This window comes from Epinephelus moara, chromosome 8, assembly GCF_006386435.1.
Source record: "Epinephelus moara isolate mb chromosome 8, YSFRI_EMoa_1.0, whole genome shotgun sequence".
NCBI lineage: Eukaryota > Metazoa > Chordata > Actinopteri > Perciformes > Serranidae > Epinephelus > Epinephelus moara.
The window spans coordinates 1461602-1474961 of record NC_065513.1 but is presented as its reverse complement, the minus strand read 5'-3'; the positions used below and the strand labels follow the sequence as shown (position 1 = coordinate 1474961).

Here is a 13360-nt window from a genome sequence, read left to right as displayed (position 1 = left end):
GCCTTCGCGCGGCGCATTTAAGGGTGAGGAGAGGGGCTCATTTGATTGGTGTGATGTGTGTAAAACCCACTCCACGCCTTCTCTCCTCCCTCTTTCCGACTTGCGCAGGTAGGAGGGACAGAGGTGGGAAAGAGGAGTAGCTGCGCCAGGCGCACGGTGTGCCAAACTTGCAAAATCTGCCTAGCCACACCCAGTTGGCGAAGCGCAGGTGCGCTGCGCCTCCACCTCGCCCAGTCTGCGAAACTAGAGCCCTAAGAAGCATCAGTGTGATGCCTCACTATGAGAGGAGGCATAACCTGTTGTGAAGCATTGAAAGAGAACTACCAGGCAAGCCCAGTATCATTATATCCTGTCCCCATTATTTCCCTGCTTCTTCCCAGCAAAAACAATTTATTTTTGGTTTTTGTATAATTTTGCCTATCTACTGTACATGTTTCTTTCCTTGTCACTTATTAGCCCCCTCTGTGCTTTTGTCTGTAATCTGTTTCTGTCCCTTTCAAGTTCCTTCTCTCCCTCTGTTTGTTTCTCTGTTTGTTGCTCCCTTTTTGTGTTTTTAGGAGTTATGTCTGCACCCCAGTTCATCACTACTTGAGGTAAACCCAACCACCTGCTAGCAAGGTGGTTTATCATGATGATTACATGATTCCTTATTGCATACTTGATCATGATCACATTATTTATGTTGTTGAAAGCAAAATAAAACAGAGTTGCCCTGCGCCGTCATGCACACCATGTTATGGGCTTTTCTGTTCATTCAGTGAGTCCTGTCCCATATTGTCCATTCACCTGTTAGCAGGACCTCTTAAAGAGGGTAGTGCTATATACTTGCTCTTGAGGTTTTATATAACCGTATGTTGTAGGTAAGTATGGAGAGTGTTATTGTAGTATAATGGGGAGTTTGGGATTAAGTTAACAGTAATTTCTGTTCCTAATCTGTGCAGTGAACAGATTGATTACTCTGATGAAATGCCCCATAAAGAGATGGCATTGTAAGATGTAATTTCCCACCATGAAGATAGCACTGTTTTTAGTTCACTCAGTATCAAAAGTGCATGCATTCAGCCATTTCAAAGTACTGTATTACACACAAACATTGACAAAAAAGTAGCATGTCAAAGCATGATAATGTGGCCCATGCTTGGCCTTTGTTCAGACATATCCATGGACGAGCTGTTTCCACAGTAGACTGTGATAAATGGACCCAGTAGTTTGCTGTGTTGAAAGCTCAATTGCACTTAGATCATACTGCAAATCATTCAGCATGTAGGGACTATGTGTGCCATCCTGAAATATAAAATGAAATATACTACTGGTATTATGTGCCATGAAGTATAAAGCACATACAAACTGAATGTGTCACGCTTCAAAAGAAACCATGCGTGTCAGTGCTCCATGAATGATGCCAATAGCATTTGTAGAAATAACTATTGTGACCAAATTGTCGCACTACATCAAAGTAGAATGTGTAGAAAATGATTTACAGTGTTTTTCTTGCACTCAGTCTTAGTGGTTTTGATTTGTCTGGTTCTTCTGCTCCTCCCCAGTAAGGAGCAGCAAAAGTCAATGAAGACAATGTCGGTGTGGGAGCAGAGGGCCAATCAGCTGAGGAGGCAGAACCAGGCGAGCTGCGAGGCCCTCTACAGTGAGCTGGAGCTTGAGGAGCATCTCCGCCTGTCCTCGGCTCTCCACATCCGGCCAGACATGAAAACCCACCTTGACCGGCCGCTTGTTGTTGAGCCTCATGACGGGCCTTTTTTGGCCAGCCACCAGCATCACCATCATAAGCCCTGTATGCCAGAGGAGGCAGATACTGCCGACGACCCTCCCCCTCCTGTGCCTCACCATCCTCGCCGCCACCACCGCCATAGAGATAGGGATCGGGCCAGAACGAGAGAGGAGATGAATGATAACGGTGGCACTAGTAAGGGCGAAGGCCACCATGTCCACCATAGCAGCTCCAAAGACCACAATGGCAGCCGGGGCAAAGATGGGAGGTGTGAGAGGTCCCACAGCCGAGAAGGAGGCAGGAGACATCACCATCAGAGCTCAATGGATGACAGCGGAGGTGGAGGAGTCATGTGTGAGAGAGAGCATCGGCATCATCATTCACACCGGCAGTCTCGAGGGGGCATTGGGACTGTGAACAGTGGAGGGAGGGGAGCACGAAGATACTGCCACAAAGATGGACGTTCATCTAACAGGGATGGGGAAAGGAATCCCAGAGGAGACACTGGGGCCAATGGAGAGAGGAGGAGACAACGGACTCATGGATCCAGGGACCAAGCCACAGTTAAAGGAGAGGAGTCCAATGAGAGAGAGAAGACCCACAGCCATGGGTAAAAATCAAAACTACCATATAGTTAATACTTTTTTTTCTGAACAGTGACCTTACAGGACTCTGAACTCTGGCTAACAGGGATCAACTACAGTTTCTCAGTAGACTTTTTTTTTTTTTTTTTTTTTTTAAATCTGTATTCAAGTATGTTAGATTTGAAATGAAACATTAACTATGAGTTTAAATGGCTGACCCTCAGATTTCATTTGAGAGTGTTAACATCCAAATCAGATGAACAATGTCGGACTTGCCCTACAATTTGAATAAGTCAAAATAAACTTAAGTCATATTTAGTACCGGGATGTAAATCATGCAAATTTTAACTGAATTTTCAGAAAATTGCTAAAAGAAAATGCAATGTGCATTTCCATCCACTACTGTTGTTCAAGTAATAGGAGTTGGCATAGCACTAACCTTCCAGTCTGGTGCTATGACACAAATGCAGAAGAAGGGGATGACAAGATGACACAACTGAAGGAGCACCAGTTAAACCACAATTGGTGTCGCTACTTGCATTCTTAGAAGGAGCAGGGGCCTCAGTAGACATTTAGGTCATATGCTTCCAACTGTAAAAACCATTTAGATATTTTTGTTGTTGATGTTAGAAAAATGAACTCAGTTGAAATCTAAGCTGAAGTAATCTGTAATCATGTCATGGAACATAGAGCACATATTATAATACATACCCTCCCACAACTTCATATACAGAGGGCAGTGTACTCTTTGTAATGAGTAATATGTGTGTCCCATTAAAGAAAGTGAAAAAATATGCTGTTATACCACTAAATATAAGATATATGTTTGTTGTTGTCATATATTTTGCTGTATATTTTGGTTTCAGGGAATGTAGCACCATGTATTGCAGCCCCCACCCCATATGGATCAGAAACCCCTTTTAAAAGCCACAGTGTGACTGGAATACTGTTCCTAAAGCTGAAAGTCAGCACTTAAAACTTGTCACTTCCTCTGGTCTGTAATGTTTTGTCACACCCATTAGCCTTTGTTATATCAAATTAATTTCACTGACAGTGGTGGCAAGTTACACAATCATTGTTTACCCCCTAGGCATCAGTGTGAGATATCATTTAAGAATATACTGTATAATAATATTTAAGATGCTATTTCTGTTCTAGGGACAGGTTTTGTGACCCAGGGGGGGATTCCCTTGCCATCTCCCCCCTGCAGGGCTCTGGGGGGAGCATCTGGCCTCCTGACCAACCAGAGGACTCAGACAACCAGAGGAATGTCAGAAGAACAGGCCAAACCTCCATCCAAATTCCTCCTGTGACTATCACCTCCCCACCTGGAGAGACCACCCTCATACAAAGTCAGTACCAACCGAAGCCTGCATTATGCACATATAACTGCCATTATGGCAGGTACATTGAGGATCTTTTTTCATAGGACAGTATGCTGAGTACTCAGGAGATGAGGAACTTCTTCAACAGATTAGTGTCTGCATTGTGTGCTGTTTGCATGTACCGTTCAATTTTGTATAGGTACCCCATGGGTGGTGAAATCTGACACTATCAGTACAATAATCACCAAAGGAGACAAAAATGTATTTCAGGAGTCAGATATAGACAGTCATCAGGTCTTAATGAATATTACTAAGACGCAAGACTTGTCAAGCTGATAAAGGAATGGAAATGTCAAATGCCACTTAAACTTAATATAGGAATTCAGGAGTAAAAGCACCAAACACAACTCGGAACCAAAAAAACATCTCAGGGCGACCAGCTTGACCATCAATAAATACTGGGGCACCTGTGAAGGTTGAGACTCCTTCCTGCAGGGTACACTGCCAAAGTCTGCTCCAGCCGGGGAATATAACGGCTGTGGAGTTAGCATCTCTGCCAAAACCTTTCTCAATAAATCATTTTGCCTCATTTATCTCTCTGCAATACACTCAAACAAATAAAAGGCAAAAAATAAAGTATAATAAAAAAAAAACTAAAGTGAATACTAGTAATACATTAACAATGATGGAAAAAAGGTTACATAAATTAAATTGGTAGAATAAAATAGTTGGTCACTAACATAAATTTGAGACTACAAAGAGTATTCAGTCTGAGATAACAGAAATTGTAATTTAAATTCATTTCATTTCAATTCAGTTCAATTCAATTCAATTCAATTCAATTCAATTCAATTCAATTCAGTTCAGTTCAGTTTTATTTGTTAAGCCCAATATTACAAATCACAGTTTGCCTCAGAGGGCTTTACAACACATGACATCCCTCTGTCCCTGGGCCCTCACAGGAATAAGGAAAAACTCCCCAAAAATACCCTTTTACATGGGAAAAAAAGCAAAAAAGTTTCTCAGCCTATGTAAAAAATGGTCTCCATGTCTACTAATCTAGTAGGCTCAATCTTCTTTTTTTTTTGGCATTTAATGCCTTTATTTAAATAAAAAATAAAAAATCATCAGGATATCACAGTAAAGTCACATGACTTATTTCCATTGCGGCCCTGAGGTCTACAGTAGCAAGCAGGCAGGAAAAGGGAATGACATGAATATGCTGCTAATGTCGTATTTTTACACTAATACAACTGATAAAAGACACAACAAGATCAGTGTTATAGAATCATAAAAGTGAACAAATAAACATAACATGCAACAAAGGTCTCAGACTGTACATGAAGGGGGAATGTTGCCATCAGTGGTTGGCATCTTGACCCCTGGGCCATAGTGGGGCCCCACAGATGACCCTCCTCAGTCTGATTTATGGTTGGGTGCTTTACACTTTAGATGAGTATCACTCAGTGGAAATGATCTATTTTTGATAGAAAAAACATGTCGCTTGACACTTGATCTTTGAGTTTTGTTCTGTGATTGTGAAAATCCAGGCCGATACCAATGTTTCAAATTTGGATGATTGTCAGTACTGATGTTCTTATGTTGTTGCTTTTTATTTTGTGTGTTTTTTGTTATTTATTCCTAATTTTGTGCCAGGGAAACAAAGACATCTTCATTATATAAAAAAAGTAACTGTCAATCAGCCATTATTAGGTAAGGTAAGGTAAAGGCAATTTTTTGTGAAGCCAGCAGTGAATAACAAGAAAGAAATCTCACACACACACACACACACACACCATACACAACAAGTAAAAAAACATGTCACATGATGCTGATGAGGAGTCCAATGGTGGCAGGGACAAATGATTGTTTGCCCTACACCTCAGCAGAGCATATCTGCCATCTACCAGATGGCAACAGCTTATACTCTGCAAAAAGAGGATGAGTGCAGTCGTCTAAGATAGCCTGTGCCTTCCTTGTGGCTCTGACTCTGTATAAGAGTGAAAGATCTTCCAGAGTAATGTCAGCTATTTTACTGCACATTCTCACAATGTGTTCCAGCCTCTTCTTATTTTATACGGTGAGAGACCCAAACCAACAGATAAAAGAAAAGGTTAAAACAGACTCAATAAAACAAGAATAAAACATTTTCATAAAACTATCGACATTAAAACTCCTCAGTTTGTGATAAAAATACATACACTGGTGGGCCTTTGCACATACCGCATTAGTGTTGGCATCAAAAGTGAGTGCATCATCAATTATTGTCCCTAAATACTTGTACTGTTTCACCACCTCAACAGCCTGATCATCAATGAAGGAAGGGGGGACAGAGGAAGACTTCCTCCTAAAATGGATCATCATTTCTTTAGTTTTTGAGACATTGATTTTCAGGAAGGAGCATTTACACCAGGCACTAAAATCCTCCAATACAGGGCCATGTTGACAGTCATTATCACTGAGCAGAGAGACTATGACAGAGTCATCCGCAAACTTAAAAATATGTCTGCCCTCATAAATACATTGACACTCGTTAGTGTGTAAAACAAATAAAAGTGGTGAGAGGACACACCCCTGTGGTGAGCCGGTGGAGGATAAAAGGACATCTGATAAAATAGGGTGACCATATTTTGATTTCCAAAAAAGAGGACACGACATAGCCTACTTAAATGATACTCGCAGTTTACTCAAAGATGCCTTATAATTTTAATATATTTAAAATGTATATGTATGGATAGAAAATTCAGTTATATTACAAAATAATATCTCTCAAAGACAGAAATTCAGATAGGCCCCAATAGGGGACACATATCACACACTAGAGTGTGGCAATCCGACCCCGACGGTACCCGACGGGTTGGGCGGGTTTGGTCAAAAATGTAGCTATAAATTGTATTCGGGCTTGGGTCGGATTCGGTCAGCTTTCAGTGAAAATGTAGTGTAAAAATAAATAAAATCCTATTGTCTGTCCTGTTTATTGCTTGGGCACTGTTATTTACGTGACAACACCTGAACATAACACACACAGACACACATTGGCTGTTTGTTTCTACCTCTCCCCTCGCTGGAAGCCTCGGACCTCCAGCTGCCCGCCTCCGCCTTGATTAAACGCTGAAAATAAAATAAAAGAGGGAGACAGGTTTTTCCTATTTTATCTTATTTTGTTTTATTTCTCCCTCTCCTCTCACTGGAAGCGTCGGACCTCCCGCCTCCCGCTCCCGTCTCAAACACGGAGGTCTCCCTCTATGCTGAGCACCCACGGCGCACGCCCGGCCTGTTAAATAGCCTGTAACCGTTACAACTGTGTGACACAAACTCAGTGCTTTGGTTATAAATAATGTCGGGCTCGGTTCGGGTTCGGACAGAAATATGCGGCCCGTGCCGCACTCTAACACACACACAGAAACACACGGAAAACCGGACATTATCATCAGTTTATAAAAAAACCCGGATGCCCCGGACGGGACGTTAAAAGTGGACATGTCCGGGCAAAAGAGGACGTTTGGTCAGCCTATGATAAAACACCATTAACTCTCACTTTCTGGGATGTGTCAGTTAAAAAGTCAGTCAACCAACATATAAGGCCTTGGTCAATGTTCATGCTGGTAAGTCGGTCAGCTAGAATATGAGGTTGGATACAGTTAAAAGTCGAGGAAAAATCCATAAAAAGCAACTGTGCAAAGTTCTTAACACCATCAAAGTGGCTCTAGACTCAATGAAGTAAGGTGGCCACAGCATCCTCGACACCTCTACCAGGCCTGTAAGCAAATTGGAGTGGGTCCAATAATCCCTGGGTCCCTCCCAAGAGCTCAGCCTTAACTATCTTTTCAAATGCCTTCATAACAAGAGAAGTAAGAGCAACAGGCCGAAAGTCATTGAGAGACTTGGGGGATGTAATCTTGGGCACAGGCACAATTACAGAATTTTTCCAGATGCTAGGAACTTTATGAAGCTGAGGGGACTTCATAAAAATAAAAGAAAATATTTCAGAAAGTGATGCTGCACAGTTCTTCAAAAGGCAGCCACTAATATTATCAGGGCCAGGACTTTTACTCCCCTGAGTAGTTTAAACACAGAGTCACTGTCAATGTGTACCTTCAGTTCTTGTGGGGAGCATTTTTAAACACAGACAGTTCAGTGCTAAAATCATAAACAAAATGATTATAAAAGTTATTCAGGTCATTCGCCAGCTCGGATTCTGATTTTCCAGCAAAAGAAATAGAGTACTTTTTTTTTGTTCATGCCCATAATAGATTTTACACCCTCCTATGCAGGGTGTGAATTTCCACTCTTCAGCAGAGTTTGCACCTTGGTCTTATAAGAGATTTTAGCAATTTTAAGTTCTCTCTTAACTTGCTTCTGCAACTCTCTGCTACGAGTGACATCACCTTGAATAAAACTGATGTTCCTCAGGTTAATGATGTTTTTAAGAGATTTAGACACCCATGGTTTAGCATTGGGAAAGATGTGGATTAATTTCTTCGGGATAATTATGTCCTCACAGAAGTTAATATATGCCGTGACTGTCTCTGTTAGTTCATCCAGATCAGAGCAACTGATCCCAAATCCCAGTCCGTGCACAAGAAACAGTCCTGGAGGCGCTGGATAGATTCCGTTGACCAGACTGGAACTAATCACGCTCAGGTTTTGTTTCCTTCAGGACAGGTTTGTAGATGGGAGCCAAATAAACATTATGGTCAGACATGCCTAGAGGAGCTCTGCTAAAAAACTTGTAAGCGCCCTTAATTGAGCCATAACAGAGGTCCAGACATTTCGTATTCCTGGTAGGACAAGTCACATACTGATAAAATTTATTAAGCAACTTCCCAGGCTTACAGTGATTGAAGTTGCCCATGATGAAATTGGGCGTGTCTGGTGCAATGCTCTGTAGCCTGTGTACAGTTTCCACAAGAGTCGTGGTTGCCTTTGGATGGATATACAAAAGAATAACAAATAACTGTGGAAACTGTCTTGGTAGATAAAAGGGGCGTAATAAGACAGATAAAAGTTCAATGTTGGGAGTGCACAGTGATTCCCTGACCACAGGAGTATTGCACCAGTTTTTATTGACATATAAACAGAGCCCACCACCCAGTGATTTCCCCGTCACTGTCGGTCTCTGTCAAGTCGCAGTGGTTTGCCAAAGCCATTTATATCCATATCAGACTGTAGATCGTGCTGCTTGAGACACGTCTCCCTCAGAGCAATAAGACAGGTGCTTTGATATTCCCGTAGAAAGTTGACATTTGCCTGTAGAATGTCAATCTTGTTACGAAGAGACTGTGAGTTCGCAAGAATGACAGAGAAGGGGGATCCTCTGGTGGCCTTGACTCCTCAGTCTTTGGTGCACTCCTCCATGTCTATCCCGTTTCCTCAACACCCTTGGTTTGGATTCCCAACTTCTGCTCCCTTCTGAAGGACCATATCAGAGAATTTCTGTTGGGACACCGACGCGTTGTCCAAAACTCCTGTGTCCAAGTCTCGAAGTCAGCAAAAGAACCTGTACTGGAGGGACTCAGGAAACTCAGAGTCCTCTTAAAAAGTGGCACAGGAGTGTGAGGGTGAGGAAAAACACCTTCAAACCGAGGTGAGCCATTTCTGCCTCAGCATCTCATGTAGACACATTAAAAATATAAATTAGAGGGACGCTAAAACAGTTTAATCAGACAAAAACAGGACACACACACTCATACAATGCTGCTGCATGTCGCCATTGCCGGCGCCACTCTGCTTTGACATGTATGAAACAACCTATAATATAACCTTTCACATAAAAAAAAATATTTTTTTTTATTTATTTATTTTTTTTTATTATTATAAACTGTTTCCAAATATATGGAGCCATGGAGATATTAGTTTTTAATTCACTCCGACTCCAACCTGCAACCATCTGTCAGCAGCAGCTCATGGGGATCTGAGAGGACAGCAGCTGGTCAGACTGCCTTCACCAGGCTGACTGACAGTAGACATTTACTGAATTAAAATAGTTTTCATGTCACAGGAAGAAATCAACAGTGCTTGTATTTATTGATTCATCGATTTTATTTTCCAGTCCTCCGTAGCAAGTGAAGATTATCTGATGCCCACAGACAGACAGGAAGTAAATCAATCAATGGTCAAAAAGTTAAAAACATACAGTAAAATATTTTTGTGATTTAAACAGCTGTCTGTGCAGATTACACTTTACTGAAAGTGTGAGAAATAGACTTAGATTGCTAAAAACGCAGGGTGGTTACCATGGAGACAACTTAAAAACCTTTTGCTGAAGCAGAAGTTGAAAATTAAGTGCAACTGTTTAATTCTTATTGAGCGACCATTATCAATAATGTTGAGAGTGCCTGACCATAAATCAAGCTTTACTGTACATCATAACAAAATAAATGTCTCAAATCCATGAAAGGTGAGCAGGAAGAACAGGACGAATCAAGCATCCAGCCAAAAGGTCTTATATGAGGTTGTGAGGGTAACCCCAAATAAAACAGTTATTACAAATGGTTCAATAGGCACTGAGACTTTCTGTGAGATTGTATCCAATACCTCCAACCAATAAAATGTACATTGATTTGTGGCAGGAGACCAACAACAAATCTTGATTAAATGGTAATGATAAGGATTCTTTCATTGTATTTGACTGTGCTTTGCAGAGGTGGAAGAGGAGGTCTGATTTATTCTCCAATGGTGTTATAAAGACATTAAATGAGATTACATGACTCTGCCATGTCAACAATTAAATAAGGTACCAATGTTAATGACCTGCTGGAGAAGACAGAGGCTGCTTTATAGTGGAATGTGAGTATCACGACCCTTGCCTACATTGCTGTAATCAAACTATCTATCTCCCCAGTGAACAGCATAGACTGTGAGACAATGCCAATGAATGAGAAGAGCCTTGGGGATCTTGGTCAAAGTGGTCCCAAACCCATCCTGCCTTACAGTTCCATGTTCATCTTTGGACAGACCAATCCGTGAGTCACCTTAACCTCCTTTGTCCACTTTTTTACTTCCATGCAAGTCCTCCCACATTCTGTGGAAGGTAGACTAAGTAGTGGTTGGATGTTATTAGCTCTTTTATTAATATATAAGCTATCATATCATCATATCAATACCATTAATAACTGGGGGTGTGAAGGTTCCCGCTCCTAGACCTGTCTGTCTGCTTGTGTGTGTGTGTGTGTGTGTGTGTGTGTGTGTTTGTCTGTGTCCGTCTCTCTTGCTCTGTTTAGACACAACTGAAAAATATGTGAAAGCATAGGGTCCACATTATATATCATAATTCATATCATATCTAATGTAGCCTATATATCAAACATAACAGGTTATCTGTGTGTTTTCCTGCCAGAGTCACTCACAGCTCAGTTTTCACAGTATCTTTCAGCTTTACACAGATATTCCTGGCCTGGCTTTAAATGTTTTTTTGTTTTTTTTTTATAGTGACGCTTAATGAGTTTTATACTTCCATTAGATCTGAGTCCCATCCAAACTATATTTTTTTATAAAAGTTTTAATTTACAAAAAAAAATATAATTTGATACACAGTGCTTTTGATTAAACATTTGACTTAACACAAGATATGATGTACTGTATGTGATGATTAAACAGCTTTGTTTCCTTCTAACCTTGATCATTGTTCACAAAAAACCAAAACAGAATTGAAAAGTGGTTCCAGTTGTAAAGCAATTCCAAGTTATTCAGTCTACTGGAACTGTATGCCTCCCAGTTTATCGATTCCTTTTATTGATGTCAACATGTTTTTCTGATAGTTGTGCATTGCAAAACAATGACATCAGATTCATCCATCCACACTGCTGGAAGTGTAATGTTGGAGAGGAAGAAACAACCCAAAGTGTGTCTTCATTTCACAAAGAAAGACGACAACAGTACTGTTTGTACTGTCTGTAAAATAAAGTAAGGGTGGAAACAGCAGCAATATGCTAAAACATCTTTCTATGCAACATGGGTTAAATTACAAGAATACTCTGTATCTGACACTTTACACACGAGTGCCACTGCTTCCCAATCAAGCAGCACATCTCTTACCGAGGGTAAAAAATCTTTAATAATATTAGTTCCTTTGCAGATTTTTTATTTGAGTATGAAAACCTAACTGAAAATAAATGCAGTACATAAATGATCTCATGAATGATCTTTTATCTACTAGTGTTCAGTCTCAGAGATGTTACAGTTACGTTGACACTGTGTAGGCCTACTTTTTTCCCCTCACACAGCAGACTAATCAGGAATCAATAAGGGAAATGATAAAGAATCAGACTTACAAACAGAATCGATACTGGCACTGGTATCAGCAAAATCCTATCAATTCCCATCCCTACCTATGTGTATGTTTATGTTTATGTATGTAAGCAAAGAAATAGTTCAGAGACAGTAGCTGCTGCTACAGCCTAATCTCTGTTCCATCTGTGTCCTCTGCTTGCTGTTTTTCTGCCTCTACCTCCTTGCTTTTGTCTGTCTGTCTGTCCCTGCTTCTCTCTCCTCAGGGTGAGGCGGTTATGTCACTATATTGTGACTCTGCGATACTTTGAGATGTCCATCCTGGTTGTCATTGCTATGAGCAGTATTGCCTTAGCAGCAGAGGATCCTGTCTGGACGAACGCCCCTCGCAACAATGTGAGAAACCCAAGTGTGAATGAAAAAACAACACTTAGCACGTAAACACATGCACACAAATATTTCATATTCACTACAAAACAAAAAGTGTTTTTGTAATATAATAATTAGATTTTTTAGACAGTACAACACTTACAATCCCAAGCTCCTCTGGATCCCCCGCAGATTGAGAATCAGTGCTATGTGAATGCTTATATGAATGTGGGATACACTCAGACAGACAGGGCAAGACAAACAAGGAAAACAAAACAATGCAAGGAGTGCAGTTACAAAAACATTAATTAGTTAATTAATTATTTAAAAAATTACAAAAGTAAATAAATGTTTATAATTTGTGGGGGACACTCTACAAGCAATACATGTTATAAGGTCACTCCACAAGCAAGTCTATCCCCAAATATTAAGGATTTAGTGTGTACAGCGTGTCAGTGATAAAGTTGATAAAGTTTACCAAAGGTGTGCATATTTAGTCATGTATGTCCAGCTTTACTTTCATAATGTAATACAAGAGTATTCAAGTCGAATGTAATTTGACATCTCTGCCTTTCACTGAGACACTGGGGGGAAAGGCCTTCCAGCTGACAGCAATACATTTTTTGCAACAATAAATGCAAGACAGTTTCTTTTAATGGCATTCAACAACATTAAAGTTTCCAAGTAGACAGAGATGCAGAGTAGGTATGAAATTGATTTCCAGGTTTTAAGAAATAACAAATCATATTTTCTTCACAAAAGGGGGTTACGATTACAACAACACCATAGCATATGCAAAAAAGGACCCCTTTTGTCTCTTACACCTCCAATACAAAAAGGACATTTCTGAATGCATGCAGTTTTAAGGAAATATAATATGTACCATGCAGAATTTTGAATGGTAAGAGTCTGAGCCTCCAGTTGTATGAGCCAGATTGTACATTTGAACAAATCTGTAATCACCCCTCAAGATCAACTTCCTATTTTCTCTTGGTAGAAGGAGTATTGTCTGGAAAAGTGTTTTATCCCGAATCCTTTTCTTGTCAGTGTGAACTTTGGCCTGTTAGTCAGTGAAGTTAATTAGCATTTAAATAATGAGGACATAGATACCATAACTTTCCTCATTA

At 40.4% G+C, this 13360-nt stretch overlaps 1 protein-coding gene across 1 annotated transcript in view; it reads left to right on the top strand.

The window, feature by feature from the left end:
- The window catches only part of cacna1ba (calcium channel, voltage-dependent, N type, alpha 1B subunit, a), a 783270-nt gene that overhangs the window by 413717 nt on the left and 356193 nt on the right, over positions 1-13360 (top strand). The window contains exons 21-25 of the mRNA XM_050050840.1: positions 558-593; positions 1545-2336; positions 3469-3662; positions 10480-10600; positions 12131-12260. Of these exons, the coding sequence (XP_049906797.1) occupies positions 558-593; positions 1545-2336; positions 3469-3662; positions 10480-10600; positions 12131-12260 (1273 nt within the window). The remainder of the gene's footprint in view (positions 1-557; positions 594-1544; positions 2337-3468; positions 3663-10479; positions 10601-12130; positions 12261-13360) is intronic.